This window comes from Salmo salar, chromosome 03 (genome assembly GCF_965601325.2).
Source record: "Salmo salar chromosome 03, fSalSal1, whole genome shotgun sequence".
Lineage (NCBI taxonomy): Eukaryota > Metazoa > Chordata > Actinopteri > Salmoniformes > Salmonidae > Salmo > Salmo salar.
Genome location: NC_138293.1, coordinates 78,252,501 through 78,278,746, shown reverse-complemented (window position 1 = coordinate 78,278,746; position 26,246 = coordinate 78,252,501). Strand labels below are relative to the sequence as shown.

Sequence of the window (26,246 nt, the reverse complement as noted above, 5' to 3'; positions counted from 1 at the left end):
TGTGCCTCACTGACTGCCTTCTATGCCTCATTACCTCCCTCACTGAGTCCAGGCTGCTCTCATTGGCTGCTCTCAAGCTTAGCTCCTCCCCCTGAGCCTTTTCTCAATGGGGTCTCTGTGATTGACAGTTGTGGGGTGGAACTGCATGCAGAGGCAGATGGTTACAGGAAGTAGTCTAGGTGTTATGACAGAATGCTGACTGAGTAACTAGTATTACCCTATTGATTGTAACATATACATGAAGTTCATCCAGGATGTTCAACTCCCGGTCTCAAGGACCACTGTGTCTTCTGCTTCCTTGGCATCCCTGGCTTTAGACTCAGCCACTGGTTTAGTAGCTGGAAACCAGGTGTGTGTGTATGGCTACGGACATGAATTAATGTAACTATCAGGGAGATATGAAAACCAGCAGACATGGCAGCCCAGAAGGACAAGAATTGAATGACCCTGATGTGAGAGAAGAAATGAGGAAGAGAGGAATAGGAACTAATAGTATAGATAAACATGTGAGTGTGGTTGAGAGGGATGAGAGAAATGGGATGTACCGTAAGAGTAAAAGAGAGAAGGATATGGAATAAGAAGTCCTATGGGAGAAAGAGAAAGATAGTAAAATGGAGAAAATGGTGGGGTAGAGAATTATGGTTGAGGAAAGAGGGAAGGTGAGAAATGTAGAGGTATTTATGAGACAGAGGAAAGAAACTTATGGGGAGAGAGGTGGGGTATGGACAATAGGGGATGATGAGCAAGGAGGTGAGGAGGGAGAGATAGAGAGAGAGGTGTGGCTGGGAAAAGAGAGGATGGGGAGAAAGGAGGGGGGAGTGCTCTCTGCATATATTCTGGTGACTTCATCCTCACCAGTAAACCATGTTGGTATACTTACACCAAGGACCGATTTTACGGCCTCCCCCCTTTCTTTCTTTCTTTCTTTCTTTCTTTCTTTCTTTCTTTCTTTCTTTCTTTCTTTCTTTCTTTCTTTCTTTCTTTCTTTCTTTCTTTCTTTCTTTCTTTCTTTCTTTCTTTCGTCTCTCTCCCTTTGTCCACACGTCTCCTCCATCCCCATCACACCACTCCCATCTCCCTCTTCTCTTTACAGGCTTTACTCTCACCTTGCAAAACAAGTAATTTTTTACCCCCTTTTTAGAAAAAGAGAACGTGATGTGAATCTGATGGAGGTACATTCTATCTGGCAGAGATAGCTTCCTCTTAGAGAAGTACATGCTTGGCTCTTATTGTTGCATTGCACTGTACGGTACTATATGTACTGTAAGCCAATAAAACACCATTGAATTAGATTGAAACTGTTACAGAAAATCTCGTGCTCCTCTGGTAGAAGACTGGGAGCAGTAGGAGCCTACTTATGAGCGAGTTAATAATTCCAGCTGTTTAAAAATGTATTGTGCTTACATCAGCATCGCTTCGGCCTGCCTGTGTGTACTGCAGCGCCTAGACAGGTACAACACACACACACACACACACACACACACACACACACACACACACACACACACACACACACACACACACACACACACACATACAGCCCAATACTAACACACCTGATTTAAGGGCTTGACAATTGGTTGAGGAGTTGAATCAGGTGTGCATTGGGCTGGAACAAAAGCCTGCATACCTAGTGGGTTCCCAGGACACTGCATTGGACAAAGATGACAGTTTTGGCAACATTGCTATTTCTGTCCATTGTAGCCTGGCTGTCTACTCACTGCAGTAAGTCTGTCCTTTGTAGCCTGGCTGTATAGTAACTTCTTACTGGAGTAAGTCTGTCCTTTGTAGCCTGTCCACATAGTGACTACTTACTGCAGTAGGTCTGTCAGAGCAGAGGCAGAGAGAGACAGTTCACCAAGGACGGAGAGGCAGAGGCAGAGGGAGTGAGCTCTACATGCCTCCAGCCAATGAATTATTCAGCTTTATGAATCATTGAGTCACATACAGCTCCTTCTTAGACTGCAACTCAGAACCACCCAGCCTCACCCAGCCTCACAGCCTGCAGGATGCACCCACCACTTGGTCTGAGACTTGAGCTTTCAGAAAAACATCTCCTGATAGGGTTATTAACATGGGTTATATGGATGGATGCACAGAAGCAGATGAAGCCTACTCAGGGACCTCTCCATTGAGGGTGCTTATTGGAACCTGTCTTATTATGGGTCCAGGCAAGTAAGGCAACCACCCCTGAGAGGGTTTTGTAACTCTGCACACATGCCCATACTTAACCATTGTTGGTTGTCCATTCCATCGGTGTTAACTATGGTGTTTCTCTCCTTGCTGATAAGTATCTTAGTGGCAGAGGCACCACATCAGCCTCCACACACTAAGATCCACATTGTATTTATTTGATACAATCTGGATCTTAGTTCCAATTTTTCCGGTACTTCTGCTACAGAGTAGGTGGGAGAAGGAGGAGGAAAAGGAAGAGGAGAGGGAAGACGAGGAGGCTAGGCTATGTTTGAAGGGGGAGAGACTGGCTCCCCTGCAGGGACTTCTGACTGAGAGACAACACAGCACACTCCAGGGTGGCAGAGATTATCAGCTGGCCACACGTAGACAGCATATATCAAACAATGAAGGTGACAAGTATGCAACAGAAAGATGAGACATATGGGCACACATGTACTGCAAACACACGCACACACATACACATGTACACACACACAGATATGCGCAAACACACACACACACACACACATAGATATGCGCACACACGTGCAAACACACACAGAATCATAAAAGCACACTCATTAACCCACATATTCATATAAACACACACACACACACACACACACACACAAAGACACATCTAGAGTAACCCTCATGTTAGGATAATTTTTCACCCATCTTTGAATGAACACCACCCTCCCCCCTTCCCTTTATTCATAGGCCAACTGCCACAGCTAAAAGGTGTTTTTTCCATGAGTTTAGTAGGCCCCTCCACTCCACGTTTGATATTCTACTGTGAACCATATTGCACTCTCCACCCATCCATATTTTCCTCTACACAGCGCTTGTTTCTGTTTCTGAGTTTGGTGTATTCCTCTGGCTCTGAGTTCGACCTGCTCAAGCGCATTCGATGCGTTTAGCATCAGGCGGGTATGTCCGCGGGACACGATATCGCACACAGACACAGCACCCACAAACCAGGCCGCCTGCGTGGGCGGGAGGCGCTGGATCCGGCACGGCGGTTCACCCAAGATGACAGAGCGCATCTCTCAACCGGCGCGAGGAGCCAGAGAGCGGCTAGCTCACAGACTCTATTTCTATGGGACAGCTCAAGCATGTGTGCCGCGGCCGTGCCCAATTCAACCCTACCCCCACCGCTCCTCAGAAGTCTCTCATGCTTGTTGACTGAGGGAAGGATCCACCCGGGAAGGAAATGTGTGTCACATGGATGACAGTGGGTGCAATATGTATTATGTATGTGGCTATTTGAGAAGTGCACAATGTGTATGATGGGTAATGTCCAATGTATGTATTATGCTGAATGTGTAATGTGCACTGTCTATTTTGTATGTGTCAGTACTGTGTGTCTAAGACAATTTTCCTGTCGGGGACATTAAAGTTCATTCTATCCTAACATCCTGTCCTAGAAATCACTGTATTCTACTGGCCAGCTTCAACACCATAGGCAGCTAGTTCCATTGTCCTGTTCAACTGCTGCAGGGCCAATAGCTGTCTGTGGTGCTGAAATGGTCCACAGCATCAACCCTAATTCACAGCCCTCTCCTGGGGGACGTTTTAATTCTAGCCCTGCACTAACACACCTGATTTAACTCACTATTTATCAAGCCCTTGAGTTGTTGAGAGCATCCTGACTGGCTGCATCACTGCCTGGTATGGCAACTGCTCGGCCTCCGACTGCAAGGCACTACAGAGGGTAGTGGGAACGGCCCAGTACACCACTGGGGCCAAGCTTCCTGCCATCCAGGACCTCTACACCAGGTGGTGTCAGAGGAAGGCCCTAAAAATTGTCAAAGACTCCAGCCACCCTAATCATAGACTGTTCTCTCTGCTACTGCACGGCAAGCAGTACCGGAGCGCCAAGTCTAGGTCCAAGAGGCTTCTAAACAGCTTCTACCGCCAAGCCATCAGACCCCTGAACATCTAAACGAACGGCTACCCAGTCCATTTGCATTGCCCCCCGCTGCTATTCTCTGTTGCTATCATCTATGCATAGTCACTTTAATAACGCTACCTAAATGTACATACTACCTCAACTAACCGGTGCCCCCGCACATTGACTCTGTATCGGTACCCCCCTGTATATAGTCTCGCTATTGCTATTTTACTGCTGCTCTTTAATTACTTGCTATTTTTATCTCATATTCGTATCCATATTCTTTTTAAACTGCATTGTTGTTAGGGACTCGTAAGTAAGCATTTCACTGTAAGGTGTACTGTACACCTGTTGTATTTGGAGCATTTGATTAATAAAATTTGATTTGAATCAGGTGTGTCAGCTATTTACCAAGCCCTTGAGTTGTTGAATCAGGTGTGTCAGGTATTTACCAAGCCCTTAGGATGTTGAATCAGGTGTCAGGTATTTACCAAGCCCTTAGGATGTTGAATCAGGTGTGTCAGCTATTTACCAAGCCCTTGAGTTGTTGAATCAGGTGTGTCAGGTATTTACCAAGACCTTGAGTTGTTGAATCAGGTGTGTCAGCTATTTACCAAGCCCTTGAGTTGTTGAATCAGGTGTCAGGTATTTATCAAGCCCTTGAGTTGTTGAATCAGGTGTGTCAGCTATTTACCAAGCCCTTGAGTTGTTGAATCAGGTGTGTCAGCTATTTACCAAGCCCTTGAGTTGTTGAATCAGGTGTGTCAGCTATTTACCAAGCCCTTGAGTTGTTGAATCAGGTGTCAGGTATTTACCAAGACCTTGAGTTGTTGAATCAGGTGTCAGGTATTTACCAAGCCCTTGAGTTGTTGAATCAGGTGTCAGGTATTTACCAAGCCCTTGAGTTGTTGAATCAGGTGTGTCAGGTATTTACCAAGCCCTTGAGTTGTTGAATCAGGTGTCAGGTATTTACCAAGCCCTTGAGTTGTTGAATCAGGTGTGTCAGGTATTTACCAAGCCCTTGAGTTGTTGAATCAGGTGTGTCAGGTATTTACCAAGCCCTTGAGTTGTTGAATCAGGTGTGTCAGGTATTTACCAAACTTTTGAGTTGTTGAATCTGGCGTGTCAGTGCAGGGCTAGAACAAACGTGTGGACAGTCTGGTGGTCCTGCAGTAGAGGACTGGAAATAAGGGGCTAAAACAGTTATCAAACCATGGACAGTTCTATTGGCCTGGAAGTTGTTCAATTAAGCAAGGAACTGTCTGTCCACGGACAGTTCTATGTGTCTTCTAGCACAGGTGTGTGTCCAAATAACCATACTAGTGTACTAAATAGTTTGCGAAAAAAGAGATTTGTAGTATGTGAAATTTCGAATGCATGATCTAATGCTCAAATGTATGATGTAATGCTCGATTGCGTTGACTCCCATCACTCGTTCATTTTGGTACAGTGCGTCAATTTATCTGATTATCAGCTGTTGTCAAAAATTTGAGTCGGAAAAACAAGTGAACTCTAGTAGATTAATTGCTGAAATGACTATGCAGTTTAAGTATGTAGTAGCCTACACTAGTATGGGTATTCGGACCCGGCCTGTGTTTCTTAATCCTGAGGTGCGTTCAGTTAGCTTGAACTTTTACTACGTTACGGAACGGTTTTTACTGAATGACATGTTTCGCCAAAACGTTCTTGTACATTCTTGAACAGACTTTGAGGTATGTTTGCTCCCATTTGGTGGGTGTGCGAGGTGTGGCTTGAAGCAATGAGGGACGGATTTAAAGGCCTGTAGCCATACTCATAGCGTTCTCTAACCCACAACCCAACATTTTTCAACTGGTCGTTCAGTACAGCACTGTTTCCGTTCGATTGAACGAACGTAAAAATGTACTGAACACAGCCCTGGTCCTGGGGACACAAAGGGGTGCACACTTTTTTTTATACCCTAGCACTACACAGCTGATTCGACAAAACAGAACTGTCTGTGATGCTGAAAATTTTTGTTGCTGGAACTGTTGCTGTGGGTCGTTTTAAGCACCATGGACAGTTCTATTGGCCTTGCAGAATCATGAATGGTTAAGGGAACTATCCATGGTTGTGACATGGTCCAACACAATAAATAGGGTTAATTTTGAATGGGTAAAAGATTGGTAGTGTTGGTATTTGTAAAGGTTGGGGTTAAGGTAAGGGTTAACTTTTCTCCTATGGCCTTTCTACCATGGTTACACTGTAAAAAGTAACTGCCTAACTCATTAAATGAATTGATTAGTGGCTACTCAAACATCTCCAACCGTCAGTAGAACTCATACAAGTGGTACTAACTCATGTCAATAAGATTTCATATCACTTAAAGTTTTATGAGTACTGTTAACAAATATTATATTATTTAGTAAATATAACTTTATGTATTTGTATTCTGCTAAGGTTATGATTAGTTAATATGTTAAAGTCAATCTAACATGTATTAAATAAGTTGTACTTACATGACTCTATTATGTTTTACATCTTTACTTAAAATCACTAAGTAGTAGTCAGACACATTGATATTAGAGTCAAAACACTTGATTTATCTGTGTTGTGATGATATAGAATTATTACATTTTTGCAAGTTACGAATATGTAATAGTGCCACATGGCTTGTTTGAAGAAAGAAAAGTATATTTCTAAAATAGTATTAAGCAGTTTTAGGTGTAATTGATCATGATGAACGGATATCAAATCTGCTAAATACAGTTAGATAATGAGACAAGCCATTCCCACCATCAAGAAGGTAATGTGCACCACCACCACTAATGCAGCACAATGTAATGCGTACAGCTCTACCTCCAGTTACTGCTAGAGGGATGAGCACTGAGGTCAACAATGACTGGTTACAGCTCTACCTCCAGTTACTGCTAGAGGAACGAGCACTGTGCTCAACAATGACTGGTTACATCTCTGCCTACAGTTACTGCTAGAGGGATGAGCACTGTGGTCAACAATGACTGGTTACATCTCTACCTCCAGTTACTGCTAGAGGGATGAGCACTGTGCTCAACAATGACTGGTTACAGCTCTACCTCCAGTTACTGCTAGAGGAATGAGCACTGTGGTCAACAATGACTGGTTACAGCTCTACCTCCAGTTACTGCTAGAGGGATGAGCACAGTGCTCAACAATGACTGGTTACAGCTCTACCTCCAGTTACAGCTAGAGGGACGAGCACTGTGCTCAACAATGACTGGTTACAGCTCTACCTCCAGTTACTGCTAGAGGAATGAGCACTGTGGTCAACAATGACTGGTTACAGCTCTACCTCCAGTTACTGCTAGAGGGATGAGCACAGTGCTCAACAATGACTGGTTACAGCTCTACCTCCAGTTACTGCTAGAGGAATGAGCACTGTGGTCAACAATGACTGGTTACAGCTCTACCTCCAGTTACTGCTAGAGGAATGAGCACTGTGGTCAACAATGACTGGTTACAGCTCTACCTCCAGTTACTGCTAGAGGAATGAGCACTGTGGTCAACAATGACTGGTTACAGCTCTACCTCCAGTTACTGCTAGAGGAATGAGCACTGTGGTCAACAATGACTGGTTACAGCTCTACCTCCAGTTACTGCTAGAGGAATGAGCACTGTGGTCAACAATGACTGGTTACATCTCTGCCTACAGTTACTGCTAGAGGGATGAGCACTGTGCTCAACAATGACTGGTTACAGCTCTACCTCCAGTTACTGCTAGAGGGATGAGCACTGTGGTCAACAATGACTGGTTACAGCTCTACCTCCAGTTACTGCTAGAGGGATGAGCACTGTGCTCAACAATGACTGGTTACAGCTCTACCTCCAGTTACTGCTAGAGGGATGAGCACTGTGCTCAACAATGACTGGTAAGGTGGATTATAATGACAAATCATCAAATACATAAAACAATGTTAAACATTAAGACACGACCACTGAAAAGGACTAATCAGAACACTTGAAAACAATTACTAATGAATGTTGATAATTTAAGTAGAAGGGACCCTAAATTGTTATGTTCACTACAACAAATATTCATATTCAAGTAACTTCAATCGTTATAGTTCAGAATACATAACGCAAATAAGTTAATAGAACACAAAACAGTTAAGTATTTACAACTTTAAAAGATAACCATATGGGTGGTGATGTCACTTTATTACTATAAGTATTGAACACTGCAATACTTTGAGTTGGGTTACTCGAATGGTTCAAGTAAAGGGTTTCCACCAAAAGAATGACAGTGTACAGTGTATAGAGACAACCTTGTTAGACCTAGATCCTGACAGTGGGTCTCTCACCGCTGAAGGCACATCTGAAGAAAACATTGATCCACGCTTCATGTGATACCCGATAAGCGATAACAGTTAATGTCGCGCCAATATAGGTCGTCTTCTTTCTCCCACAAGAACGTTGTCTCACCATCAAGTTTATACATTGACCAGATGATGACTGCAGATATGGACTAATTCGCAGGTCGCCCTTAAGTCCATGTCCTCTTGATCATTTACCATTCAAAGCGGCGGCTATTTCGGGCGGCAATCAATTAAAACCTATAATAGATCACACTGGACCGAGGTTTGGAGGGCTGCTACGCCACTTCCGTTCTGTTCTCAAAAAGAGCAGCACCAACCCAACACGAAGAGCAGTAGAAACCACAAATCCATATTCATATCATTCATATAGTCACAGGGTCTTTTTAGGCATATATAGACTCAATTTCATTTACACATCATGTAGCCTGAGTTGTGCATTTGATTTCAGAATGCCCGGCAATGGCAATGGACGAGGGACATTAGGGACGGCCGTACCTTGAGCATTAGTGACATGCATGCCGGACTGAAGGGAGAGGGCGAGAGGGAAGAGCACTAGCATCGGCTCGGATCCAGAGAGAGTGAGGAACGGGGGTGGAAGAGCGAGAGACGGGGGAGGGAGAACTCTGTCCATTAATTTCCAAATGTCTGCAGCTAAGAATAGCCTGTAGATGTTTCTCTCTGCACGTTCCCTAACGCGCGCGCGCTCTCTCTCTCCTTCCTCTCTCTCTCTCGCACACACACACATACACGATGCCACATAACTCCCCCGAGACGCGCGCACGTGCACGCACACTCGCTCGCTATCTCATGCCAGCTGTATCCCCTCGCGCGAGCTACACACGCCAGGAGAGATGTACCCCCCCCCCCCTCCCCACCAACCTCTTCCTCCCTCACTAAAACACACATAGCTCACACACAAGGCTGACCTTGACACAGTTACCAGGTCGTTCATGAAATAGCAATAAAAACAAACATAATCATCCATCCATCTCTACCCCCTACACTCTCACAATCACCAAGCAACCATGTCCCCCCGCGGATCTCTTTCACCACCAGTTATTTTACGCATTATTTTTCCATTGATGTGTGCTAGAATGTGTGTATGACAGGGACAGGCATCGTGAATCCAGGGCTGGGCATATGGCTATAGCTCCTAAAGAAATCAGGGCTCACCTCACCGTGCACGGGTCTGGAACTTGAACGAAGGGGAGCGAGGAGCGAGTCTGTGAGTGGGGGCTGTGTGCGTCATGTGCTGCAGCGCCTGGCTGCAACACACACATTTGCTACACACAGGTTTCGGGACAGAGATTTTCTCAGGCATTCAGCGCTGAATTGATCGGCTCTAGTCGCTTAGTAGCCTTTAGTCCAAAATACTGGCTGATCTGGACGGAGACAATTTCGTCTTCTGATCTCTCTTTTTTTTCTTTTTCTTTTTTTAAACATTTCTAGTCATTTCTACTATTTCTAAAGAGAAAGGGGTGCTATTTCCTCCCTCTCCATCCATCTATTCTTCCATCTTTCCCTCCCATAAGGGCCGCTGGACGGATAGCCAAGGAGGCAGTGGAGCGCACTTGTTCACGAAGGAGAGAAAGAGGACGGACAGGACACTGTTTTTTCCAGCGGGCAGAGGCACTCTGCGGGGCGGGGTTGGTGTTCGACTTTCACGGCTTCTGCATTGCGCTCGACCCGCTTGTGGAGATCACGATGACTGGTGGCGAGACACCGGAGCGGTGGCGGATGCTCCCCACTCCGCTATGGTGATGTTGCCCGCGTCCAAATGTCCCCTCCTCGGATGAGACCACGTATGAATGGACGGCTGTGCAGGTGATGGAGAGAATATGATCATTGTGTCGAGGGGGACATCATTTAATTGTTAAGATAAATACGATTCAGCGCTAATATTAGCCTACATTACATTACAAACCACGACGGATTTCAATTAAAGATGATTTTTGAATGCAAATAAGAAAAATCATCAAATGTCAAATTTATCCTTTTCGTGTATAAGGATGGCAGTTCATCTTTGCGCGCGTGTAAAGCGAGTGTGAGGTGGCGGGAGACAAATTAGCCAGTGTACCAAACATTGCGGATGTTACAAAATAAATTAATAATTTTAGATTTTAGCTATTTTTTCCAACATTTTTTGGTGTCTGAAACGTACCATGGCAACCACGACCAACATGCCCGGTTGAGGGTAAAAACTTGGTGGATTTATTTTCTTATTTTTTTATTTTGATAATCTGATTTATTTTAATATTGTGCTGTGGTCATGATGACAATACAACATTTTATCTTCAAGCGAAGCACAAGAAGCTTCTGACGAGCCTATCGCACCGTGGAAATGGTTCGGGAGAAGACGATGGAGCAGCCATGGAGAACATGAAACATTTATACTAACTCATCTTGGAATGTCCTCAATCCGATATCCCCAATACTCCCAAAGAGCCTTGCTCTTCTTTTTTGGACATCTAAAAACGAACTGAAGAGGAATTGTGAAGCCTGCTGCACTGATAGTCGTGCAACAAGCCAAGCTATCCAGCCCAGCCCACGTTGCATTTTTTTACCCCCGCACTTGACATTAGCACTAACGCACGGACAGAGACCAAAGTCTACATGGCGTCTTCATCTTGTAAAGACCGCACCATATAGGCTACCGCCCCGCAACTCTCCGCCTATGCAGGTGGAAGAAGCTGAATAAAACAGTTGTGTGTATGAGCAGTCCGCAGGCAGATGGGATGTAATGTTGTGTGGTCGTGCTGAGCATTCGCCTCCTTCTCAGCTACAGCTGCTTTGTAAAGATTTGGTGTCCAGAGAATGGCGCGGTTCGAAAACGAGATGCCGTCCAGGTATGGCGGCGGCCATGGACCAGGGCATGGGCATGGACCTGGAGGACCTGGCCGCGGCGGCAGCCGGCAGGGCGGCCCTGGAGGCCCCGGGGGCCAGCGGGTCTACAAGCAGTCCATGGCGCAGAGAGCCCGGACCATGGCCCTGTACAACCCCATCCCGGTGCGTCAGAACTGCTTCACCGTCAACCGCTCGCTGTTCATCTTCAGTGAGGACAACTTTGTGAGAAAATACGCCAAAAAGATTACAGAATGGCCATATCCTTTACATGTTTCTCCTCACTGTGTAACATAACATCAATGCTAAACCCCGAATATCAGGTAGGCCCACTGTACTTGCAATGTTATTATCATAATGGGAAGATGATCTAATGATGGGACCTATCTATGTGACTCTACCATTAGCCAATCAGGTAGGGCATCATTAGGCTAGTGTGAGCATGTAATGATGACAACATAGCCGACTAGACAACAACACTCAAAGGCCTTCCTGGCAGCTGTAGTGTGTGGTGATTCAACAGAAGCCTGTAGGCATGATAGGTTTAGGATCCATTGAATGTTTGTATTTGGGCATCATTGATATGATTTTTGTCATTATGAATTATAACGTTGTTATTAAGGGCATTCATCAATTACAGTCACCAATGGACACTTTTTTGGAGAGAGAGAGCGAGAGAGAGAGTGAGAGAGAGAGAGAGAGAGAGAGAGAGATGTTTGTAGTGCAGAGCTGCTTGTTGCTGATGTCAGCATGTTCAGTCTCAGCTCAGGAAAAACAGTGGAGGGGAAGGCAAGGAGGGAGGGAGAGAGTATACTGCCACCATTTATTTTCCCCTAACCCTACCCACCCCTCTTCTAATTGGAGTAAACTAATGGACAACAACACTTAGGCTTCTTCTTCCAGTTTATACATACCATATACATTTTTACAGACACAATGCACCTTACAACAGTTATCTTTTGTTTGTTTTTAACCCCATCCTTCAGTCTTAGTGTTAGCATAGCACCATTTTGGGAGAAACGGGGAGTGATTTGGGCAATGTCTGTTCTCCTGTTGGAAGCTGTGAGGCTGTCAGGACGAGAGAGGAAAGTAGAATAATGATTGCATTGATCTGTAGTGATGGGTCAGAAATGATTCACTCTAATTGGCCTGCTGCTCTGGCAAATGGATGAGATTGTTTTAATGCTTTTGAATCTGTTCAATTGTTTGAATGGAGATTGAACACAGATGTGTGTGAAATATTTTCAATACATGTACTGTATGAGCGTGTGCGTGACCATTTTGAAAAAGGGATTTGGAATATGAATTGAATGTGTTGGATTGTGGACATTGTCTCTTCCACACCCGCACACCCCTACCTGGTTCAGATGGTTTGTTCCTCTCTGGTTTTGTTTGAACATGCTGGATGTTGATCTAAGTGTGTTCAGGGTAATAGTTTAGCAGTGTCTCATCTTCTTCCTCTATCACCCTTTCTCTCTTCTTCTCCACATCTCCCTCTCTTCCTACATCTCTCTCTCCTGCTTTTCTCTCTCCCCTCCATTCCTCTATCATCGCCTTCTCTCTCTCTATCCCTCTCTCTCTATCGCTCTCTCTCCCTCTCTCTCTGCCTCCTCTCCCTCATCTACATTCTCCTATATTTCCTATCTTCCTCTCTCTCTCTCTCCCTCTATCTCCCTCCTCCTCTATCTCCCTCCTCCTCTATCTCTCTCCTCATCTATCACCCTTTCCCTATCCATTTAAATCTCACTCCTTCTCCTCCTGTTTCCTTAGTTACTCCCTTACCTCTCATGCCCCCTCCACCCTCACAAACACACACACACGCACACACGCAAGCACGCACACACACACACACACACACACACACACACACACACACACACACACACACACACACACACACACACACACACACACACACACACACACACACACACACACACACACACACACTCTCAAAGTTCTTGAACTTTTCTAGATTGACTGACCTTCATGTCTTCATTTCTCTTTGCTTATTTTAGCTGTTCTTGCCATACTAGGGACTTGGTCTTTTACCAAATAGGGCTATCTTCTGTATACCACCCTTACCTTGTCACAACACAACTGATTGGCTCAAACGCATTAAGAAGGAAAGAAATTCCACAAATTTACTTTTAACAAGGCACACCTGTTAATTGAAATGCATTCCAGGTAGCTACCTCATGAAGCTGGTTGAGAGAATGCCAAGCGTGTGCAAAGCTGTCATCAAAGCAAAGGGTGGCTACATTGAAGAATCTCTAATATAAAATATATTTTGATTTGTTTAACACTTTTTTGGTTACTACATTCCATATGTGTAATTTCATAGTTTTGATGTATTCACTATTATTCTACACTGTAGAAAATAGTACAAATAAATCAAAACCCTGGAATGAGTAGGTGTGTCCAAACGTTTGACTGGTACTGTATGTGTGACATGTATGTGACTATAGCTACCTGATTCCCCAGGTGTAAAATAATCTGTGAATTTATACTTGGAGGAGAGAGATGATTCATTAGTTGATTCTATACATTTATGATTCAGTATCATTCAGCAGATGACTCAAAAGCAGATTATATAGATTAATGATTAAATATGATTCAGTTGAATGTTTCAGTAGATGATTCACTACATGATTTTATAGATTTACTGTACTCTTAGAAAAAAGGTTCCAAAACGGTTCTTCGGCTCTCCCCATAGGGGAACCCTTTTTTGTTCCATAAAGAAGAACCCTTTTTGGTTTCAGGTAGAACTATTTTTGGGTTCCATGTAGAGCCCTCTGTGTAAGGGGTTCTACCTGGAACCAAAAAGGGTTATTCAAAGGGTTCTCCTATGGGGACATATGTGGTCACTACCAGTAAGACAACACAAAGGTCCCAATGGCACCTTGTTTACTGTACCCATTTGACTCATGTTATCCATAAGATAAGGGTTTAGGTCAAAGTAACTATGTGAAACAAACCGAAAGCCGGCAGAATGGTCGTTCACACGTATTCTCATGCAGCAGTGAAAGAGGGTGACATTTTTTTTCTCACCCTGGAAATTCAGTAAACAGTTTTCAATGAATAGCACATTCTGTCTCTCTCATAACTGTCTCTCCTATTACCTCAGATGCTCTGCTTTGTCCCAGATCAACTGTCATGGCCCCTTGACCTCTAACCTATAACCCCTCCCCTAGCCCTAACCTGTGTAATATACTACCTCATACACTAACTCGTCAAGGGATGAGGCACTGAGGGAGGTCAGGAGGTCAGTTCACCCTTTGTGTGTGTGTGTATGTGTGTGTGCTTCTTTTCATACTTGGTTGTATTTATTTATGTATCTATGTACTAAAGCCCAGGATATTCCGTGGTATTTATGGATTTTGACTGTTACTCTGAACATCACATCACATACCACTGGGATGGAAATCCTACCATCACAAATGAGAGAGGGAGAAAGCCCAGAAAAAGCAAGGGCAAATGGATACAGAAAAAGGAGGAGATTTAGAGAGATAGAAAGACCGAGAGAACGAGAGACAGCCCAGTATTGTTAAAGCCCCGTGTTTTCTTTGCTGTGTGGAATCAGGGATCTACATTCAATCTGCAGAATCTAAATTATTTATTGGCCTTTCTCTTCCTCGCTGCTATCTGCTGCTGCTAACTACACGACCTGTTCCACACGCAGATACCGTGGGCTCTACTGTGTATTAGGGCTGGGAATTACCAGGGACCTCACGATACAATATTTGAAAGTTTTGATAGGATTATGTGTTTCGATTCTCACGATTCTATATGTATTGCGAGTCAATGTTCTGAACATATTGCTCAGCGAGAGCATGAGAGAATGAGTTTTGATCAGACATGGAAATAGAAGTGCTGAAAAAATGTTGGCTCACCATTTAAAAAGAAGACGGAGAACAAGCTATAGGATGAAAAATACTGGCGTTTCGGTCAGTTACAGCCGACTAGCGCTAGGTAACGCAACGCACACATGCACGCACGCACGCACACACACACACTTTCAAGAAACCAATATCCAATAACACACTCATGGTAACACACACATGGTAACGCACACAGCTACACAGTAGTGATGGGGTAAGAAATCAGTACTGTTGGACAATAATATATTGATACTTTGACTCTCCAAGTATCGATTTGTAAAATGAATAAATAAATAAATAAATATACTGTACCAGTCAAAAGTTTGGACACACCTACTCATTCCAGGGTTTTTATTTATTTGTACTATTTTCTTCATTGCAGAGTAATAGGTAAGACGTCAAAACCATGAAATAACACATATGGAATCATGGAGTAACCAAAAAAGAGTTAAACAAATCTAAATATATTTAAAATGTGAGATTCTTCAAAGTACTCACCCTTTGCCTTGATGACAGCTTTGCATACTCTTGGCATTCTCTCAACCAGCTTCATGAGGTAGTTACCTGGAATGCATTTCAATTAACAAGTGTGCCTTGTTAAAAGTACATTTGTGGAATTTATTTACTTCTTAATGCGTTTGAGCCAATTAGTTGTGTTGTGACAAGGTAAGGGTGGTATACAGGAGATAGCCCTATTTGGTAAAAGACCAAGTCCATATTATGGCAAGAAGAGCTCAAATAAGCAAAAAGAAATGACAGTCCATCATTATTTTAAGACATAAAGGTCAGTCAATGTGGAAAATTTCAAGCAGTTTGAAAGTTTCTTAAAGTGCAGTCACAAAATCCACCAATTTATTTAGAATTCACGGCACACTTAACCATTATGGCTACCACAGCATTCTGCAGCGATACACCTTCCCATCTGGTTTGGGCTTAGTGAGACTTTCATTTATTTTTCAACAGGACAATGACCCAACACAGTTCCAGGCTGTGTAAGGGCTATTTGACCAAGAAGGAGAGTGATGGAGTGCTGCATCTACCATAAGCCTCCAAAGTCGTTTTAGAGAATTTGGCAGTAGGTCCAACCGGCCTCACAACCACAGACCACGTGTATGGTGTCGTGTGGGCGAGCGGTTTGCTGATGTCAACGTTGTGAACAGAGTGCTCCATGGTGGTGGTGGGGTTATGGTATGGGAAGGCATAAGCTTGTCAATGGCAATTAGAATACACAGAGATACCGTGACGAGGTCCTGAGGCCCATTGTCGTGTCATTCATCAGCCGCCATCACCTCATGTTTCAGAATGATAATGCACGGCCCCATGTCGCAAGAATCTGTACACAATTCCTGGAAGCTGAAAATGGCCCAGTTCTTCTATGGCCTGCATACTCATTAGACTTGTCACCCATTGAGCATGTTTGGGATGCAGCGTGTTCCAGTTCCTGCCAGTATCTAGCAATTTCAGACAGCCATTGAAGAGGAGTAGGACAACATTCCACAAGCCATAATCAACAGCCTGGTCAACTCTATGCAAAGGAGATGTGTCGCGCTGCATGAGGCAAATGGTGGTCACAGCAGATACTGACTGGTTTTCTGATACCTTAAGGTATCTGTGACCAACAGATGCATATCTGTACTCCCAGTCATGTGAAATCCATAGATTAGGGCCTCATTTATTTATTTCAATCAACTGATTTCCTTGTAAGAGCTGATACTCAGTAAAATCATTGAAATTGTTGCATGTTGCGTTTATATTTTTATTCAGTGTATATATATATAATCATTTTTTTTACAAATCGATACTTGAAGTCAATGTATCAATATAATATAGTCCAAAATAATATTGTGATATATAGCTGTACCGATTTCTTCCCCCATCACTACTGTGTATCTGTGTGTGTTACCATGCACTAGAGTGTGTTATTTGACATTGGTTTCAGGAAAGTGTGTTTGTGTGTGTTTACGGGTGTAAATTATGAGGTATCAGTGCGGAATGGGTATCACGCACGCACGCACGCACGCACGCACGCACACACACACACACACCACACACACACACACACACACACACACACACACACACACACACACACACACACACACACACACACACACACACACACACACACACACACACACGCGGCCTGTTGTCTCTACTAACTTAGTCACGTCTCCTGGTCTGGATCACTCACTTCCTGCCAGACAAAAAAGAACAGGCTGCATGAAAGACTTTCACTGGTGAGACCTCCCTCCCTCCCTCCCTCCCTCCCTCCCTCCCTCCCTCCCTCCCTCCCTCCCTCCCTGTTATCTGACACAGGGATCTGCTGTTCTGAGACTGTGTGGGGTCATCATGTATCAGATGTTGGCTGTGTGTGTCTACTGGAGTTGGGGTTATCCTACCAGATTGGCAGACCAACCTGGAGAGAGGGGTGTTTCTGTTCTCTTTATAGGCCGGGTGTGAGGAGGAGGGGAGGACAGGTAGCATGAGAAATGGAGGAGGAGAGGAAATGAGAGGAGTGTTGTCCTCCTCTGTTCATACTCACTGCAGTATCAGGAAGAAGGAGGAGAGACTGAGAGGGGAAGAGAGGGGAGGAGAGAGACAAAGAGGAAGAGGAAAGAGGTAGATTGAGACAGTAGAGACTGAAAGAGACAGAGAAAGAGAGAGAGTGGGAGGGAGAGGGAGAGAGAGAGCAAAAAAGAGAGCGGGAGAGAGAGCAAAAAAAGAGAGAGAGATAGAAAGAGCGAGAGAGAGGGGGGGAGCTAAACTGCCTGTCTGTGTCTAAATCATTTAAAATGGAGCGGGAGAAAGATGAGGAATAACTGTATGAGCTAAGACCTAGATACCACTGCAGATCACACACACGCACACACACATCCACGCACACACTCACACACACACACATTTTTGGGATTTTACCACAAAATGTAATGCTACTATTTTCCTCTCTTGCTCCCTCTCTCTGCATGCTGACTGATAGGATGTGAAGTTTTATATTTTCCTCTCTTGTTCCTTTACCTTTACTTCCTTTCTCTTACTCACATCCAATCCATCACTCTCTCTATACCTCTCCCTCTCCTTCTCTCCAATCATCACTCTCTCTATACCTCTCCCTCCCTCTCCTTCCTTCCAATCCATCTTTCTCTCTATACCTCTCCCTCTCCTTCCCTCCAATCATCACTCTCTATACCTCTCCCTCTTCTTCCCTCCAATCATCACTCTCTCTATACCTCTCCCTCTCCTTCCCTCCAATCATCACTCTCTCTATACCTCTCCCTCTCCTTCCCTCCAATCATCACTCTCTCTATACCTCTCCCTCTCCTTCCCTCCAATCATCACTCTCTCTATACCTCTCCCTCTTCTTCCTTCCAATCATCACTCTCTCTATACCTCTCCCTCTTCTTCCTTCCAATCATCACTCTCTCTATACCTCTCCCTCTTCTTCCCTCCAATCATCACTCTCTCTATACCTCTTCTTCCCTCCAATCATCACTCTCTCTATACCTCTCCCTCTTCTTCCCTCCAATCATCACTCTCTCTATACCTCTCCCTCTTCTTCCCTCCAATCATCACTCTCTCTATACCTCTCCCTCTTCTTCCCTCCAATCATCACTCTCTCTATACCTCCTTCTCTTCTTCCTTCCAATCATCACTCTCTCTATACCTCTCCCTCTCCTTCCCTCCAATCATCACTCTCTATACCTCTCCCTCTTCTTCCTTCCAATCATCACTCTCTCTATACCTCTCCCTCTTCTTCCTTCCAATCATCACTCTCTCTATACCTCTCCCTCTCCTTCCCTCCAATCATCACTCTCTATACCTCTCCCTCTTCTTCCTTCCAATCATCACTCTCTCTATACCTCTCCCTCTTCTTCCTTCCAATCATCACTCTCTCTATACCTCTCCCTCTCCTTCCCTCCAATCATCACTCTCTATACCTCTCCCTCTTCTTCCTTCCAATCATCACTCTCTCTATACCTCTTCTTCCTTCCAATCATCACTCTCTCTATACCTCTCCCTCTTCTTCCCTCCAATCATCACTCTCTCTATACCTCTCCCTCTTCTTCCCTCCAATCATCACTCTCTCTATACCTCTCCCTCTCCTTCCCTCCAATCATCACTCTCTCTATACCTCCCCCTCTTCTTCCTTCCAATCATCACTCTCTATTCCTCCTCCTCTTCTTCCTTCCTATTCCATAGTGTTTCTTCCTCCTGAGTGGATGTGTGTATGCGTGTGTTTATGTAGGCGCTATACACTGAGTGTACAAAACATATATATATATATTATTGGTTTTATTGTCATTTTGCTATTCTAACGGTTATTACGATGACCACGGTTATTTTGGCTGACCAATAACCATCATCCAAAATTCCATGACCGTTACAGCCTTAATTATCCATTAGAAATGGAAACCAGGCTACTCTGACCTGACTATACCTTTGTCAGGCCCACCCATGTGCTGTGTATCTATAACATGGGTATACACTGAGTTTACAAAACATTAGGAACACATACTCTTTCCATGACATAGACTGACCAGATAAATTCAGGTGAAAGCTATGATAACTTATTGATGTCACTTGTTTAATCCACTTCAATTAGTATAGATGAATGGGGAGGAGACAGGTTAAAGAAGGATTTTTAAGCCTCAAGACAATTGAGACATGGATTGTGTATGTGTGTCATTCAGAGGGTGAATGGGCAAGACAAAAGATTGAAGTGCCTTTGAACAGGTTATGGTAGTAGGTGCCAGTCGTATCGGTTTGTGTCAAGAACTGCAACACTGCTGGGTTTTTCACGCTCAACAGTTTCCTGTGTGTATCAAGAATGGTCCACCACCCAAAGGACATCCAGCCAACTTGACACAACTGTGGGAAGCATTGGAGTCAACATGGGCAGCATCCCTGTGGAAAGCTTTCGACACCTTGTAGAGGCCATGTTCCGACGAATTGAGGCTGTTCTGAGGGGAAAAGGGGGGATCCAACTCAATATTAGGAAGGTGTTCTTAATGTTTTGTCCACTCAGTGTATCTGTGTGTGTGTGCCTCTCAGGCCCACTCTGATTGCCTCATATCACTGACTACTGTCTACTGTCTGGTAACAGATGTGTGAATTGATCCATATTATGATTCCCCTGGGAAGGCTCCACTCTACTCTCACATACAACAACATGCTAAAACTGAACCAGGATCAGTATGTACAGGCCAGCTCAGGTTATCTGGCAGGTTGAAACTGACCTATGAACAGTTCTAACCACAGTCATATTCCCTAGTCTCACTTAACGGTGCAGATTGTGCTACGTCATTCTGATGACTCAAGTTTGTGAGTTACGTTGAGTAACGTATCTGAAGTTAGGATTTCAATTTTATTAAAAATATTATATCTTTTTAAATCTTTAACTCTGGATTGTTGAAAATTACCCATAAGTAACCATTTCACTGTTAGTTTACACCTGTTGTTTACGAATCATGTGACAAATAACATTTGATTTGATTCTGCCTATAACTTGGTGTGAAATCTGAATATTCTGTGTCATTAGCTAGGTTTACATCCGATTGGCGAGAGATTTTCATGCGAATCTAAAACAATCTGCATGAAGGAAATACGAGCATTTTCCCACCGGTGGTGTGTTTCCACCAAACGGACTTGTTGCGGATAAAAATCAGTGCGTGATGACGTAGATCACACAAATTGTACTTTTTCGTTTACGTTTCATGTACCAAATAAAAAACCAAAGTTCAATGTCTTTCCATCGCATTTTCAACTCTACTGAGACGTGGTTATAGGTCAATAAAGGGTGTTTCATCTGTCAAAGCTTGTGTATTTCTCCTACTGCTGTTTGTAGTTTATAGGCCCAATCCTAAATTGAGACAAGTGCACCTTTTGTGTAAATCATACATTAAAGTCAATGGGACATTTGTGAGAGCATTTGACTTCAGCACAGTTAGGATTGGAGCCTATGTGTTTATCTCAGGATGCCTTATACTGTAGTCTTGTTTATGTGTTTGGTGCCCTTGGTTGGGTGGATCTACTGTTTCCAGACCTCAGCCTGGTGGGGCTATCAGTCTCCTGGGGTTTCAGCTTAGTCGTTGTTATTTGACCTGTTATTATAACATTTCGTCCTTGTTCTAATCAATAGCAGATATAATGGCTTTTCAGAAGTGTGTTTGATTTGAACAGCAGCTTGTCCTGGATGGAGAGAGTTGACACTTGGCTCAGGGACAAACTGTGGTGCAACTGATGCACACACAAGATGGAAGGATCTGGAAAGCCAGTTGGAGTGTGTCCAGGTGGTTCAACTTCTCCAGCCTCTACATCTGCATTTGAGAGGATTAGACAAAGGAGTGCGTGTGTGTATGTGTGTGAGTGTGTGTGTGTGTGCGTGCATTTGTGTCCCAGTGGATTTGACTCAGTGGATTTGACCCAGTGGATTTGACTTCAATCAATTGCAGACAAAGGGTAACCACCAAGAACTTGTGTAATTGAATCAGGTGTGTTAGTGCTGGGTTGGGACAAAAGCCTGCACACACAGCATCCCCCCAGGATCATGCAGTAATGAAGCACAGCGGTGCAGTCGTTAGAATGTTTTTTTTTAGTGCAGGGGTCAGGGGTCAACAGCTCCAGTCTTCCAGCACCACATCATCTTTTGGTTTACCTTCTCTCTCTGTAATCAGAGACTGAACCAGGTCTCCCCAGCCAATCCATCAATGGCATTCATAGATCAATTATTGATCAACAGGAATTTGGAACTGAAAGGACCGGGTGTAGAGGTTGGAGAGTTGGTTAGAGAAGTGATGCGCTGCAGGGAGATACCGTGGTCCAAGCCCAGGCCTTGTGATCAGATGTGTAGCTTACCAACCTGGCCTCAGGGCAATTCGTAAGATTTGGTATGCAAATTCGTAAGATTTAGTATGATCTGTTATGCTACATTAGGTTACATTATGAATGGAATAGCAGTCATACAATATCATACAAATTAGAGGACGTATAGTATCATACATCTTACCTGGTTATGCAATATCATACTATTTGGAAGACCTAACTTATCATACATCTTGGAGGTTGTTGCAGCTCTATCTATTTGTTGTATTTATTTACTTATTTATTTATGAGGGCAAATCATACTCAATGAACTAGAGTATAGTACAAAAATAATGGGTATTAGAATAAAAACCTCTATAACAACAATGTCAATGACATCAACAATAACAAAAAGTTAATTGAGTATGATTTGCCCCCCAAAATAAATAAGTAAATTAATACAACAAGTATTTTCCTGAGCCCAGGCTGTTTATTGCACCATAACAACAAAGGAGAATTTCAAGGAGAATTTACTTTGCTGGTTAGGAGAACTAACAACGAAGGTTAGGAGAATTTACATAACTGGCTAGGTGAATTAGTTTAAGGTTAGGAAAATGGTTAGGGGAAGGGTTAGCTTAAAATTCGGTAAAACTGAATTTTAAAGGTACCTAATAAACCATTTATAAGGCATTTATAAATTGTGTGTTCACCATGTATTAATCATTACTCCCACATTTGCAAATGTTAGTAAGCTAATTATTATGTATATGTCATTAAACATCCTGTATTGTGTGCTTATTCTTTTAACAGGTACTGCTGCAATGTCTTCCAATGGTAAACCCATCTTTTTGTGAGAAATTACACTGCTCACTCAAAACATTTCTAAAGTATTTCTAAAGTATAAATAGCACTTACTTTAGATTAGGGACTTTTGTACAATTTCAGCCAGTAGTTTTGAAAGTGGTGCTCATGAGCCAAAACGATCCCCGTTTTTTCAGTACTATGTCATCCATTCTTTTACTACGTCTGGAATTTTATTTTTGTTATTATCATTATATTTTTTGTTGTTGGGCAATTCGTATGAAATGTTAAGAATCCAATTCATACAATATGTTAAGACTACATCTTTAAGTAATGATTAGTAAATGGTTTATAAATGTGAGAGTAATGAATAATAAATGGGGAACACACAATATATAAATGCCTTATACATTGTTCATTGGGTACATAAAAATACATAAAAATTAATTATAGTATAATTCTTGTGCAATATATATCTATAGGCTATATTGAGGTTTTTCTTTCATAATTTTTTTTATTTGTGTGTAAGCCTAAGCTTTAGGGCCTAAATTTACGCATGCCAAATAGCCTATACTCCAATCACCAAACGCTTTGGGTAACAGGCAGAAAAATGTTATGTCAGTCCACTGAGGAAATACGGACAATGTCCGAGTTTAATTAAATAAGAGAAAAGCTGTGAAATGGAGAAATGAAAATAAAGAGAAGGGAGGGACAGAAAAGTTATGTTTGTGAAAGATTTGAAGTGGTAAAAGAGGATGACAGCAGCACTGGCTATGTTATGTGGGATGATTGTGAGGCACTATACAAATTCATCAGTCACAAGACGGGTACTTCAGATAGGCCTATGGCACGAGAAGGGAACTGTAGCCTACTGTTCAGATGGGTTAAATGGAAACTGAAATCTGGACACTGACTGTAGGTCTATAACCTCTCACATAGCCTTAATATGAACTCCTCCAGAATTAAGCATTTCTTGCAGTAAAATGATACACCAAATGTACATTTTGACTGAGGAACATGAGTGGAGAAATATGATTTATTTCTTTCAGCATCTTGAGAATGCAAATGCACAGTTAGTAATGTTGAAACTTGTTGGGTCATTTTCACAGTTTTCTATTTCCTTACAACCAGTCCAACTGATGTCATTTAAAAACTTTGCACAGAAAACCTTTCCCAATTTTTTGTTGTGGAGTTATTGCATTTTCTCTCCGGTCCCTAAACGTATTTGCTCCACAAAATAAGCAGAGATGATGGAGAAAACTTTACCGATGTCAAAGAGATTGAAGCAATCTATCATTTATGACATTATTTTGGTGAGCAATGGTTTATTTAGTCTTCTAGGGCAACATATAATGACAGAAGAGAAGCTGCATGTATCCAATTATAGACAAGTTGACTAACAAATAGCCTACCAAAATGTTGGAATTTATAAACAGAAACAAAGGCTATCTAAATTTGGCCTAAAGAATCGTGCACTCACTGTAAAAAAAATGGTTCCACCGTCTCTGACTGTAGCCTACAGCACATTTTCTATATAAACAGCTGACCCGCTCACCACTAGTCCCCGACGTGACTCGAACACTCAACCTTTGGATTACTAGAAGGCCCACCCAACCTCCCTACTTTAGTTTCTGTCTTAAGTGACCATACCATTATTGCGTTTGTAATGTCTGTCCAGTGAGTCCAGTCTGACTTCACTGCAGGTGAGCGGGTGTCTTCTACTGTTTGTGAGCGTTGTGTACCGTTACTGTACTGTATGGGTATGTCTGAAATAGATCCTTCCACCCTCCCACCATGTTCTCTAGCACAGGGGAGGATGGGAACAGAGGTCAGCTCAGGATGGGGGGAGGGACTTCTCTTTCTTCCCTTTCGCTGTTTTGTAACCAATGATCAGACATTTTCATAGACATGTTTATTATCTTATTATCAATAGGGCTGGCACAATTACTGCATAACCATGTAACTGACGGTTACGGATGAAGACTCATTAAAGTAAATTAACTGTCATAAACGGTTTACATATTTGCTTATTTAATTTTGTAAAACGAGCAGCTGACTGAAGAAAATGTGCATCTTAAAAAAATAAATATATATATACTGTATATATAATATTGTTTTTATTATAATTTTTTGCTATTAGAACAGTTATTACGATGACCACGGTTATTTTGTCTGACCAATAACCATCATCCAAAATTCCATCACAGCCTTTATTATCCATTAGAAATGGAAATTCACCCAGTCTGAATACCAGGCTACTTTGACCTGGCTATAGCTTAGCCAGGCCCACCCATGTAATGAGTGTCTATAGCGTGGATATACAGTGCATTCGGAAAGTATTCAGACCCGTTGACTTTTTCCATTTTTTATTACATTACAGACGTATTTTAAAATTGAGAAAATAATTTTCCGCCTCATCAATACACACAATACCCATAAGGAGAGGTTTTTTGACATTTTTGCAAATGTATTACAAATAAAATACTGAAATATCACATTTACATAAGTATTCAGACCCTTTACTCAGTGCTTTGTTGAAGCACCTTTGGCTGCGATTACAGCCTCGAGTCTTCTTTGGTATGATGCTACAAGCTTGGCACACCTGTATTTGGGGAGTTTCTCCCATTCTTCTCTGCATATCCTCTCAAGCTCTGTCAGGATGGCGCGTCGCTGCACAGCTATTTTCAGTTCTCTCCAGAGATGTTCGATCAGGTTCAAGTCCAGGCTCTGGCTGGGCCACTCATTAACATTCAGAAACCACTCCTGTGTTGTCTTGGCTGTGTGCTTAGGGTCGTTGTCCTGTTGGAAGTTTAATCTTTGCCCCCATCTGAGGTCCCGAGCGCTCTGGAGCAGGTTTTCATCAAGGATCACTCTGTGCTTTGCTCCGTTCATCTCTCCCTCAATCCTGACTTCCAGTCCCTGCCGCTGAAAAACATGCCGCCTGCATGATGCTGCCACCTCCAGAGTGACGCTTGGCATTCAGGCCAAAGAGTTCAATCTTGGTTTCATCAGACCAGAGAATCTTGTTTCTCATGGTCTGAGATTCCTTTAGGTGCCTTTTGGTGAACTCCAAGCAGGCTGTCATGTGACTTTTACTGAGGAGTGGCATCCGTCTGGCCACTCTACCATAAATGCCTGATTGGTGGAGTGCTGCAGAGATTGTTGTCCTTCTGTAAGGTTCTCCCAACTCCACAGAGGAACTCTTGAGTTCTGTCAGAGTGACCGTTGGGTTCTGGGTCACCTCCCTGACCAAGGCCCTTCTCCCCAGATTGCTCAGTTTGGCCGGGCTGCCAGCTCAAGGAAGAGTCTTGGTGGTTCCAAGAACGATGGAGGCCACTGTGTTCTTGGGGACCTTCAATGCTGCAGACATTTTTTGGTACCCTTCCACAGATCTGTGCCTCGACACATTCCTGTCTAGGATCTGTACAGACAATTCCTTCGACCTCATGGCTTGGTTTTTGCTCTGACATGCACTGTCAACTGTGGGACCTTATATAGACAGGTGTGTGCCTTTCCAAATCATGTCCAATGAACTGTATTTAC

At 43.1% G+C, this 26,246-nt stretch overlaps 1 protein-coding gene across 18 annotated transcripts in view; it reads left to right on the top strand.

Annotated features, from left to right (window-relative positions):
• Positions 1–9,464: 9,464 nt before the first annotated feature.
• The window catches only part of LOC106606768 (voltage-dependent P/Q-type calcium channel subunit alpha-1A), a 138,066-nt gene continuing 121,284 nt past the window's right edge, over positions 9,465–26,246 (top strand). For 7 of the 18 annotated variants that reach the window (XM_082972742.1, XM_082972779.1, XM_082972778.1 and 4 more), the window contains exon 1: positions 9,468–11,483. In XM_082972742.1, coding sequence (XP_082828868.1) covers positions 11,197–11,483 — 287 coding nt within the window. In that variant the 5' untranslated portion in view covers positions 9,468–11,196. Of the gene's footprint in view, positions 11,484–26,246 lie in introns of all 18 variants that reach the window. The other 11 variants (XM_082972781.1, XM_082972727.1, XM_082972772.1 and 8 more) reach the window with 5 other exon arrangements.